The 12,887-nt window shown below is 46.5% G+C and overlaps 1 protein-coding gene across 1 annotated transcript in view; it reads right to left on the bottom strand.

Annotated features, from left to right (window-relative positions):
- The window catches only part of LOXHD1 (lipoxygenase homology PLAT domains 1), a 179,416-nt gene that overhangs the window by 84,754 nt on the left and 81,775 nt on the right, over positions 1 to 12,887 (bottom strand). The window contains exons 15-18 of the mRNA XM_042781382.1: positions 10,426 to 10,502; positions 7,591 to 7,787; positions 4,448 to 4,640; positions 903 to 1,063 (exon numbers count right to left, since the gene is read on the bottom strand). Coding sequence (XP_042637316.1) covers positions 903 to 1,063; positions 4,448 to 4,640; positions 7,591 to 7,787; positions 10,426 to 10,502 — 628 coding nt within the window. The remainder of the gene's footprint in view (positions 1 to 902; positions 1,064 to 4,447; positions 4,641 to 7,590; positions 7,788 to 10,425; positions 10,503 to 12,887) is intronic.

Here is a 12,887-nt window from a genome sequence, read left to right as displayed (position 1 = left end):
TGAGCCTATCAGAGGCTGGGAGTGGATGGAGTGACTTAGTGTCATATATTACTAAACCAGAATCATCCACTCCAGTGCTTCTCAAAATCCACAGTATATTAGTATCACTGATGGAGCTTTAAAAGTAAACCCAGAAAACATATTCCACCAGGAGCTCTGGCAGCGTAATATCTAAGGCACTTGACTGCTAACCAGAAGGTTGGCAATTCAAACCCACCAGCCACTCCTGGGAAGGAAGGTTGGGCAATCTACTTCCGAAGTGATACTGCCTTGGAAACCCAAGAAGGGGTTGCTATGAGTCGGGGCTGACTCAATGGCACATAACAACAACAACAGAGATTCTTATTAAATTGGTCTGGGGACACTCCTCGGAAGGAAGGTTGGGCAATCCTACTTCCGTAGTGATATTGCCTCGGAAACCCAAGGAGGGGTCGCTATGAGTCGGGGCTGACTCAACGGCAAACAACAACAACAACAACAATGGACCAAACAGCACTTTTTTTTTTTTTAAAGCTCCGCAGGTGATTCTAACATGAGTTCAGAGATGATAACCACTCATCTAGTCCAATCTCTTCATTTTTAGGCCAGACACTCAGATCTGGAGAGAGCAGTTACCACTCAAGCTCACAAGGAAGTCCTTGGCTGAGAATCCAGGTCTTCTCAATCCCACTTCAAAGCTCTGTACCCTGCCTTATTCTGCTCCCAGGAAACCCTGCAGGGTGCTGAGGGAACGCTTATCCAACCTGTCCTCAAGTTTCCCACCAGCTGTAAGAGGGCAGCCTCACTTTTGAGTGAGGGTTGGCCGAGGAAATAAGAACACGCAGGGACCACCTTGGTGTCCACTGGTCCTATCTAGCCAAGGCTGACTCTGCTGGCATCCCCTCGGCCCCATCCCCACACACCTGGAATATATCTTTGGATGCCCGACCAAAACTTTTGGAGCGGCTGGAGAGAAACAGCACCTCGGTCTTGCCTTCCTCTCCATAGATCTGTATGAAGACTCGGGAGGTGGTGCCTGCGCCACCCACATCACCCGTCCAAATTTCAACCTCGTAGTGGACCACTGGGTGGGCAGGTGGGAGAGAAATACCACATTAAATAATAACAATAACAATGATAATAAAACCTTTTCTGAGCTGCTCCCATGTGCCTGGTACCTCACAGGCATTATCTCATTAATCTCATCAACACCATGAATAAGTACTATCTTTCTCATCTTGCAGGTGGACAAACTGAGGCTTAGAGAAACTGAATAGGGGTGGAAATGGCAGACTTAAGCACTCAGACTCCAGTGGCCATTCCTTCACTGTCTCCTTGGTACCAGAAACGAGGAGTAGTCTGTACACCAGCTGGTACCAGAAATGAGGAGTAGTCCGTACACCGGCTGGTACTCCCGGCTTGTGCCTACCCCTGGCAAACACCTCGGGGCAGAAAGAAATAAAGGCTGTTTGTTTCTTTTCCTATTTTCTCTAAAGGACAAGGCATTGGAACCACAGTGGCCATTTAAATAGATGCACCTTTCAGATGATACCAATAGACAGACCAACACAGAAAGAGTTGTGGTTTGAACTCACCCAGCGGCCCCATGGAAAAAAAATGCCAGGGATTTGTTTCCATAAAGATTACAGCCAAGAAAACCCTGTGGAGATCAGTCAATTCTACTCTGTAATACATGGATCTCCATGAGTTGGAATGGAATCCCAGCAAAGGTTTTTTAATCAATACATTACAGGGTGGAACTCGGAAGGAAGGTTGGGCAATCTCCTTCCATAGGGATGTTGTTGTTGTTGTTGTTGTTATGTGCCTTAACCACATGTGGTTAGAGGGCTCTTTCCAATGGAGAGCAAAATGCTTTCTGTTGTTGTTATGTGCCCTCGAGTCAGATCCGACCCATAGCGACCCCTCCTTGGGTTTCCGAGGCAGTATCACTATGGAAGTAGATGGCCCCATCTTCCTTCTGAGGAGTGGCTGGTGGGTTTGAACTGCCAGCCTTCTGGTTAGCAGTCAAGTGCCTTAGGCACTACGCCACCAGAGCGCCGAACTCAAACCAAACTAAACTCACTACCATAAAGTTGATTCTGACTCATAGTGACCTCCATTAGGTTTCCAAGGCTGTAAGTCTTTACGGAAGTAGACTGCCTTATCTTTCCTTCTGTAGAGTAACTAGTGGGTTTGAACCACTGACCTTTGATTAGCAGCCAAATGCCTTAACCACATGGTTCAAAACTTGTTTTGTCAGCAATGCTGTAAGACAATATTGTGATTTTTTTCTCTCAAGAGAAGACTGTTACTTTCAAAGATGGAGGATCTCCCATTACCATGGCAATGTGAAAAAGAAAAGAAAAAAAAACCTCACTGCTGTCAAGTTGGATTCAATTCATAGCTACCCCTCTTTGGGTTTCCAAGGCGGTATCACTATGGACATAGATTGCCCAACCTTCCTTCCAAGGTGTGGCTGGTGGGTTTGAACTGCCAGCCTTCTGGTTAGCAGTCAAATACCTGAGGCACTACGCCACCAGAGCTCTCATGGCAATGTGAAAGATGTCCTCAAATTGGGGGCTGAAAACAAGAGCAGGAAGAAGGTGAACTGGAGACACTAGGCTCAGCTGAGAGTAAGAGTGAGAATTCCTGTTGGTTTGAACATATTAAAATAATTTTAATTCTGTAACTACATAGGAAGCTTTACAACAGAAAAAAAGGAGGATATTATTAAGTCCAGATTTAAAAAAAAAAAGTGCCAACAATAAAACCTATACCCATACAGCAGGTGACTCAGCAGTGAATATTTGCAAAGCCATAAAAATTTAAAGTGTGTGTGTGTGTGTGTTAAAACAGCTAAATACTCCTCTTTCACAGTAGGAAATCAATAGATACTATCTAAGACTAAAAAATCAAGAAATTAATAGGCATATCATTAAAAGATATGAACATAAATTTCAAAGGAAAAAGCTAAAGTTATTTAAGTTGTTACTTCTGAAGGGGAATGGGAGGGGAGAACAAGGTAGGGAAGGGAACCACTGGTTTTTATCTGTATCTTAACTAGCAGGTCCCTGGGTGGTACAAATAGTGAAGTGCTTGCCTGCTAACCAAAAGGCTGGGAGTTCGAGTCCACCCAGAGATGCCTTGGAGGAAAGACCTGGTGTTGTACTTCTGAAAAATCAGCCATTGAAAATCCTGTGGAGCACAGTTGTACTCTGACACACGTGGGGTTGCCGTGGGTTCAAGTCAACCAGACAGCAACAGATTTGGTGTTTTGTTTTGTTTTTCTCCTTAACTAGTGCCTGCATTACTCTGATGAAAAGCAAGTTTTAATTTATAAGAGGGGAAGAGTGGATTCTCCACACTGGCAAATCCATTGCAAAGCATGTGTATGTGACATAGCCTACAAGGAATTTACAGGTTTGTTGGGGAATAGAACTCACACCTGCTAACCAGAAGGCTGGCGGTTCAAACCCACCAGCCACTCCTCAGAAGGAAGGTTGGGCAATCTACTTCTGAAGTGAAACCGCCTCGGAAACCCAAGAAGGGGTCACTATGAGGCAGGTCTGACTCGACGGCACATAAGAACAACAACAACAACAGAACTCACACACGAAAAGAACCAAAGTTTTGGAAGAAGAAGCAACAGCGACTTTGTATTGGGGTTCTCAGGGCAGCTTCCTGTGGAATGAGCCTGAAGCATTGCTTGCTGGGTGGGTTCAGAAATGACAGGTGACAGAAGAGGTCTTCCCCAGGCCAAGTTTTGTCCCACTGTCTACCTGGCCACAGAGAGAGCCTCGTTTCTCTGATCTCTACTGTGATGTGGTTCTCACATCATATGTGACTGTGGCCAAGTTACCTCGAGTTTCAACTCTTCCACAATAACTCCTCTGAGCCCAAATGGGTCCTCCTCCCCCACAGCACTGCTAACACCTGATCCTGCTTCACTTTCTTCATAGCTCTTACTTGGCCTTATATGGTGTATTTAGGGTTTGTCTCTCTATTGAAATGCGATGTCCACAAGGATAGGAGTTTGGTCTGTTTTGCTCATGGCTGTTCTCCACTGTGCCAAGAACAGCACTTACACAGAGAAACACTCAGTATGCACTTACTGACTAAGTGAATGAATCAACCATTTTCTTTCCTTACTTAGTCTTCCCCAAGAAAGACATAGATGATCTCAAGCTCCTCTTGCTTACAGAGTATGAACATGTCCTATCGAAGTCATTTGCTGCCTTTATTCCAGAAAAAAATTCATCCACTGAGTCCTCAGTTTCCCCATCTATAAAGTGAGTCCTCTTCCCTCCCAGAACTATGGTAGCCAGAGGCAACGGAAGCTCCCATTATCTCCCCACAGGACCCTTCTTGGAGACAGGCCAAAGGTCACCCCATAGTTCCTCCTCTTTCCCCATCACTCTGTCCCACAGGGGAACCAATGTTGGTGGCCCCACCATTGCCTCCTCCGTACATTTCTGGATGTCCACGACCTCACTGGGATAGAGTTCCACTTCCAAGCGCCTATCGGCCTGGTCCTTGTCCAGCCAGCGGTTGGCAGGGAATGTGTACTGCTTGCCTTGGCGGGGCACGCGGATCTGGACGCTGCCCAGGAACCAGCCAGCATGCATGCCCGTGCTGTCGTGCCCAATCACCAGCCGGTTGATCTAGAAGGAAACCTGAGTGGCGGTGTGCAAGGAGCTGGTGTACCCAGAAACCCCCAGGCCTCTATCCCTACCTCCCCAGATACCAGCCCAAACAGCTCTCCTCGACCTGAGTCTCCAGTTCCCCGGAAGAGGGAGGCAGGAGGCTCAGCAGGAGAAGGCTGGGTCCCAGTGCTGTCACCACCATCAGCCACTGGGAGACAAGGCACAATGTCTTCTGCCTGGAGCTCCCACCCTTCCTCTCTAGTCCAGCTCACCGTGGGCAAGTTACGCAAAGCAAGTGAGACAACAGATGTGATGTCAAGCATGAACTTTAAAAGCACCCTTGTGTACTTAATAATGTCAGGTTGTGATATCACAAGAAAACAAATATTCAAAATGTTTACCATCAGTTTCTGATAATTGTGCTATTAGTTGTGTTTTGTTAAAACAATGCACTAGACCCATTTGTGTGCATTTTTGCATTTTTTCTTTTACATCCTTGTCCTGTTGTTGCTGGGTGTCACTGAGTCAATGCTGACTCACGGCGACCCCACGTGACAGAGTAGAACTGCCCCCGAGAGTTTTTCAGACTCTAATCTTTATGGGAGCAGGTTGCCCACCAGGACTTTCCCCTGCAGAGCCATTGGGTGGGTTTGGACTGCCAGCCTTTAAGTTAGCAGCTGAGCATGCAACATCGTACAACCACAGTTTCTTGCCCATCTGGTAGGTGATAGAGTATGCAGACAACTTCTTAGGGTTCTGCAGTGACACATGCAATTCCTCCTTCTTTGTCCCGAGAAGGATGAGTCTCTGGAAGCTCTCAGTAGCCCATTTGCTTTACCATGTTACCATCTTTGCCTAATGCCACCCTTATTTGTATGACTCTTCCATGCTCAAATTACTTTTGTGCTTTTTTGAAATGCTGCATAAAGAGCAATTCTAACCTAAGACAGAATGATCAGATGGCCTTTGCAATCCCTTCCAACACTGAGATTTTCTCTGTAATGATCTGGAGGGGTGGTCTTCTAGCCAGTGAGGCTAGTGCTAAGCAGCCACATGTAGGAAGTTGTCCTTGTCTTGTGAGGACAAATGGCTCTTTGCAGCTGGTATTGGAAACACTGGCACAGTTGGGTGTATGTAGCTGGGTCCCCTAGAATTGTTGGAGGAAACCAGCTATGTTTACAGAATCTGGGAGGACCTGCGGGTGTATGCCAAGGATACAGAGTGCTTCCTTGGTGTTTCTGTGGTGCTGGAATGGTAAAGGGAGGGATTAGCTAAGAGTAAGGAAAGGGAAAGTGTCATCTATCTGATAAGCTCCTTGAAGATAGGGACTATCTTTTGATTCTACAACACCTAGCACAGCATCTGACTTAATTGTTCAGTAAATAACATCAATGAAAAGGGAAGATCAAAGAATTGATAATTTGAATTGTGTTGTCAGAGAATACTGAATATACCATGAGCTGTCAAAACAATGAACAAATGAGTCTTAGAAGAAATACAACCAGAACGCTTCTTAGACACAAGGATGGCAAGATTTCAGCTCACTAGCTTTGGACACTCTCAGGAAAGACCAATCACTAGAAAAGGACATCATGGGTAGTAAAGTAGAGGGTCGGCATAAATGAGGGGACCCTCAAAGAGATGGATTGACACAATAGCCACAGTGGAGTCAAACACACCAACGATCATGAAGATGGCACAGGACTGAGGAACATTGTTTTCTGTTATCTAAGGTCACCGTAAGTAGGATCCAACTCCATGCCAACTAATAAACATAAGGTTTAGTGAGCACTTACTATGTGCCAGGAAAGGCATGTCAATGGTATTTAATGCTCAGAACAATCCCATTAGGATTCTCTGTTTTTATGAATAAGAAAACAGAGATTACTTAGTTTATACAAGGTCACACAAAAGGTAAAGTGGAAAAATTGGGCTCTCAATTACTTTGGCCACACTGTTTATCGAGGGGGTCTCAGAAACACAAGGGAAAAAATCATCATTCTCCTGCCATCCTCACTCCATCAGCTGCCTCATTTATCTGCTGGTTGCCCTCAGAGATCCTTCAGTAAAGGGAAAAGCATTTCACCCTACAATCGATAATTCCACTTAAAACGTAAATATATGTTGATACAGGAAAGGCTTGATTTAAGCTCCTTAACTTCAAGGCATAAATGACTCACATGGGATCTTTCTCTAAGGTGCATTTTGATGGGAAAAGAGATTTAGAAAGCCCAGTGCACCAGAGATAAGGTGGGGCTCACAGAGCTAGGAAGATGCAGGAAAGGTGAGTTGCAGACAGAGACTTTGCCACTACCTCAGTTTCTAACAAGTCATACCCTGAGAAGGGCAGGTGGTGACACATAGCCCAGCTCAGACATTTTCAGGGAAGGTCCCAACACTTAGTCCCAGGGACTCAGACTCATATTTCCCCAGGGAAATTGCTCAGACCACTTATAGCAGGGCCACATGGGGCCTTGATGAATGCAAATTCCTAGGTTCCATCTTCCAAAGCAGAATCTCTCAGGTGGGATCCAAGAGTCTGAACTGAAACCAGTATCCAGGCATAATTCTGATGCACACTCAAATTTGGAAGGGGGAGCTATTTTCAGCCCTTTCTTTCCATTCTTCCCTATCCTCTTTTTCCTTCCCTACACATGTTTCTTTCTCCAATGTTTATGTCCCAGGTACACCGTGACCCTGGCTACTCTCACAAGTAAAGGAAATGTGGGGACTACAGCTACTGAAAGTGCAAATCCCATCCCCAAAGAGGCTCTGGAAGCTTAACCACTAGTCACATTTTCAGTTGCTCTAGGTCATATTTGGAGAACAACTTACCTTGTTAATAACCCTTCAAAATGGGCATGCTTTCCTTCAAAATGGTCCCCACATGTGTACATGAGTGTGTGCGTCTGGCTGCACGTAAAGAAATGGGTGAAGTGAGGTCATAAGACCCAGGAGGGAGACTCACAGTTCCAATGTTCAGGGTCTCGAGGGTGAACTCGTCTACCCGGCCACGCTCAAAATAGTCTTTCAGGTTGTTGTCAGAGACGAGCAGAATTTGCTTGATGGTGTCTGATTTTTCCCCATAGAGCTTGATGTGGACTCTAGAATCCGTGCTGGCCCCAGAGACATCCCCAGTCTTCACACTGATGTGATAGCGATAGTCTAAAGAGTCCATGGCAGGAGGGATGAAGGAAGAGGGTTAGTGCAGGATAAGCAGGAAGGAACATGGGTCATGTAGCAGGAGGGCAGCTGGAGCGGGAGGAGCCAGACAGTAAACTAGAAGTCAGGAACCCCAGCTCCTGCTCTCTCTACATAGCCCCAAGACTTGGGGTGAGGGCTTCCTCCATCTCTGTGGCCCCTCATCTACAAAGCAGGAATTCTAATACCTACCCGGCTTACCCTACAAGGTGTGAATGTGCTGAGCACAGGAAAACACGCAAATTGAAGAGTATGAAAGGATCTAAAGCGATCATATGGACCAACTTCTCTTCTGATGGACAACTGAGGGTTGTCCTGGGAGTCTCAACCTTTGCCAACAATATTTAGCACATGACATATTCAGTCTTATTACTACACAGTCTTAGCCCAGTTTTATAGACAAAGAATTGGAGGTTCATAAGTTTACATATTGGTGCAAGATGGCACAGTCAGGAAGTAATCCTGATGTGGCCCTAAAGCCCTCTGCTCTTAATGGGAACATCATGGTGGCTATACTCCATTTCATCACACACAAAACTCTGCATTGTCGATGTGCAAGGGAGGGTAAAAATGTCCTTAGAAAAAGTGAATCCTGACCCCAATTTTGAGGCAAGTCCCAAATCCTACAGGTTTTCTCTAAGGCATGTGTCTTAGGGAAAAGAAAGATAGGGTGCAAATGATGCTAAATCCAAGGCCCACCATTCATTGCTGGCTTAGGGGTTTCTGGGAGCTCTGGTAGCGTAGTGCCTAAAGCACTTGACTGCTAACCAAAAAGCTGGCAGTTCAAACCCACCAGTCACTCCTCGGAAGGAAGATGGAGCAATCTACTTCTGTAGTAATACTGCCTCGGAAACCCAAGGAGGGGTTGCTATGAGTTGGGTCCAACTCAACAGTACATAACAACAACAACATAGGGGCTTCCAGCTGGGAAGAAAGATTTGGAGAAGGTAACTCTATACAGTTGCCCAGGTCAGCACCCCCAGACTGGTCAGGTCCTGGTAGACGCCATCCCTGTCAGCTTGGTCTAGAGCAGCTCTGCCAAGGGCATCCAAGGGTACTGGAAGAAATGGCTTTTAAATATGTCACAGGACTCGAGAGGAGGAGTTCTTCTTTACACCATTTTCCATCTAAACCCTTTCTCAGGCCCTGGCTTGGGAAGCTGGTGGCTTAAGGGGCCTGTCCACATGGTGAAGGAGTTTGGTGGAGTGGGAAGAGCAGTGAAACAAGACCAAGACTTCTTGGATGCAGGTCCCAGCTCTATCACTGACTGTAGATTGGGACATACTAGGTAGGTCCCCATGCCGCAGCCACAGGTCATCTATCCAGTGAAGGAATGAGGCTGGTTCATCTCTGAAGGTTCTTCCCAGCTCTTAACTCTGTAATTCTGAGTCCAGAGACCAGACACTCTGTAATTTGCTATGTGGCCTTATTAGGAAAGAGATTCAGCTCTTCAAGATCCCAGCTTCCCCATCTAACAAATGGACATGCAACTGCAGCTCTGCCTACCTCCTGGGGTTATTGTAGGACTCGAATGAGACACATAAGGTGTTGGCATTGTTAATGATTCTATAAATAAATTTCTTAAAAATTTTGTCTAAAGTTCATAATCAAACTAAGCCTTTTGGAGTAATATCACCAGCAAGGAAAAATGTTAAGGCCTTTAGCTAATATTTGACATTAAAACAGTATTCATTTTATAGTCCTGAATGATAGGCCTCCCCAACCCTTGGCACCATTAGCTAGTGTTATAGTTCTTGTTACTTGTGGTGGTTAAGCTTATTTGTCAACTTGGCTGGGCTTCATTGAGTGGCTGGGTAGCTGGATGTAGTATTCCCCATGATGAGACTGGTAATCACCTCTATGGTGGAATGTACTGTGAGCAGCTGAGTAGCTGCCTTAGAGATGTGGTCTGCTTCCTGTGTATAAGTAGAAGCCTTGAGGAACGGTCTCTAGCTTATGGCATGCTTGGACACTGTATGTAGCCGTGTCGTTGTTCAGCAGCCTGCCATGCTTTGCCGACCTCGGGACTTACAATAGACTTGAATTAATGGCCTGCTGTATGTTTGATAACATCAGGACTATGCCATTTTATTTGTCGACCTTGGGCTTATTAGCCTCAGCAGCCAGTAGCTGCCTGAGTGAAGAGAAGCCTCTAGCATCAGTGGGCTGGGAACAAGAGACAGAACTGAAGCCCAAGGTCAAGGGGCTTTCACGCAGCCCATAGAGCCTGGCACTTGGAACTCAGACTTCTAGCCTCCCAAACTGTAAGAGAATAAACTCCTGTTTGTTAAGGTCATCCCATTGGTGGTATATTCTTGTCAGAATGGCACAGAGGTTACTAGAACAATACTGTTCTCAATAGAGGACCACTTGAGTGCAAGGCCTCTAACCCAAGGTCACACAGAGACTGTGTGGTCAAGCACAGAAAGACCAGAGAGTCCCTGATCCTCCCTTAGAGCCTCTGCCTTTCATCTTCCCCAGGTCTGTCTCATGAAATAAAGTGAAGAGTTCCTGCTTTCTTGAGGGACTGGCTTCTATTCTATTCTTAGCTGAGGGAGGGTGCCTATCTCCCAAGGACACACGCACCACCTGGACAACTTACTCTTCAGTGTTGCATTGCTGTTGCTGGGCAGCAACTCTCGGACCAACTGCCCGTCATCCTTGTCCTTGTCCAGCCACCTGGTGAGCAAACAAGGAAATGTTAGCTCTCTGAGTGGGGCAGGCAGACAACCAGACCATCACATATTTCATACAGAGCAAGTGCTTTTGAATCCAGAAAAGGAAAACAGTTCTACAAGAGCTTACAACAAAGGAAATCAGCCCAAACTGTGGGGGGAGGGCTTCTCTGAAGAGATGATATGTGAACTGAGATCACAAAAATGACAAAGAGTTAACCAGAAGAAGGGAGGGAAAAACATCATGTGATGGGATGAAGCTGAGCCTCCAGGAATTGCCTGAAGGCCAATGTGGATGGAATGCAGAGAGGGAAGGGTAGAGTGAGAGGTAAGTGAGGTGTGGAGGGAGGGGTAGAGTGGAGGGTAGAGAGAGTAAAGGAAAGAGTGAGAGACAAGGTGAGGGGTAGAATGAGGGGTGGAGAAGGGTGAAGTGAGGGGTAGAGAAGGGTGAAGTGAGGGGTAGAGAAGGGTGGAGCGAGAGATTGGGTGAAGGGTAGGATGAAGGGTGGAGTGAAAGGTCAAGTAAGGAGGAGCATGAAGGGTGGAGTGAGAGGTCAAGCGAGGAGGAGTGTGAAGGGTGGAGTGCTGGAAGATGAGGTCAGGGGACAGGTGGGAAGATCATGTGACGAAAGGGCTTGGGAATCACATACAAAATTGCTCATCATCATCATCAAAAACAGCCACCTTTTTTTTCCCTAGGAGACTACCATGTGCAGGGCACTGTGCTGAGGGCACTGAGGCGGGGCAAAGGCAGAGAAGATGCACTAAGATGAACAAGACACAGCCTAGCCCTTAAAGAACCTACAGTCCAGTTAAGAAGATGGGACAGAAGGGCCGAGACACTGAAGACCAAGACAAGGGTGGATGCTGTGCCCAAGTAAGTGCTACAGGAATTCAGAGAAATGACAAGGGCTCGTGGTGATTGGATCCTCAAGGATGAGTGAGGTTTGCCTGCAAGGAGAAGTCAGGTCTATGCCCTGCATGCCAGGGATTGATAGCTGTGATATGTTGACATGTGAGAATGAGCCATGGTCCCAGTTCTCTGCTGGTCATCCACCAAGGGCAAAGGTACTGGACTAATCCAACTGAGAAGCACCTTTCCCACTGAGCATGGAAACCCACCCTGAGAAATGAGATAACCCTGTGAGCACGAACTGTCTAGCCTTTAGGATGTGATACGGGGCCAGTGGTAACAGAACAGAAACGCTCGGTGTTCTCCAGTGTACCAGGGAAACCAATACATTTGCCTCTTGATCCCCATTTGTCTATGTTCTGATGTTTGTCTCATCAGACACCTTATTACACTCCAGATAAAAGGTCATCAAAAGAAGCCAAGGACACTGCTTTCTCTTCCCCTTCCAGACAGAGCTCAGTCCCCTCTGCCAATATATAAACTGAGGCAATTCTGCCATCTCCCCCATCCCTCCTCTTGTCCTCTCCCTCCACAGACACGTGATCATGCACTCCTTTGGGACCTTGTTGTCAGTTGACTGCAAGCTAAATGAAAATGTTAACCGACAGCTAAGTTGTGACATGTCCCATGGGCTTTGATGCTGTGAATCTAGAATGTTTGCAACTAGAAATGAAGATATAATGGTGGGATTCTAGGCACTGATGGCAGGGGAAGGGAGAGATCATTGGGAGAAGGGGACTGGTCAGAGTCCCTCAAATCAACTCATAAGGAGCCACCCTGTCTGTCCTGCCAAAGAAGGCCCCAGCCATGCACTTTCACAGGGAGAAGGGTGGAAAACCAGCAGGCTCCTGTCCATTGGAGGAGGCCCTCTGCTCCCCCTTCAGCCTCTACCCCCAGCCCCTCCCCAGAAGTAAAAGGAAACAAACCATGATGTGTCATTTGTCTGCACCTAAATACTCATAGGGTATTAATGTTGTTGTTGTTGTTGTTTGCCATCGAGTCGGCCCCGACTCATAGCAACCCCTCCTTGGGTTTCCGAGGCAGTATCATTATGGAAGTAGGAATGCCCAACCTTCCTTCTGAGGAGTGGTTGGTGGGTTTGAACCGCCAGCCTTCTGGTTAGCAGTCAAGTGCCTTAGGCACTATGCTACCAGAGCTCCTAGGGTTTTAATAGACACGGCCAAATACAGCTTCAAACACTTCAGCCCAGTTTCAGAGTGAGATATTGCTAAATGGATAAGCCAGTCTACTGGTCATTTTTTAAACCTCTCCCTGAGCTCTCAGGAGCACAGGCATACACACACATCATGCCATACACACCATACACAGCATACACCAAACACACACACACACACCACATGCCACACACATATCACACACACACATCATATACCAAACATACACACATCACACACACATACATCACATGCCACACACCATACATACCATACATACACACCATGTCATGCATATGAC

This window comes from Orycteropus afer, unplaced genomic scaffold, assembly GCF_000298275.1.
Source record: "Orycteropus afer afer isolate SDZICR_OR568_19922 unplaced genomic scaffold, OryAfe1.0 scaffold00113, whole genome shotgun sequence".
Taxonomy (NCBI): domain Eukaryota; kingdom Metazoa; phylum Chordata; class Mammalia; order Tubulidentata; family Orycteropodidae; genus Orycteropus; species Orycteropus afer.
Note: the sequence above shows the minus strand (reverse complement) of the source record. Positions and strands in the feature narration are given on the sequence as shown.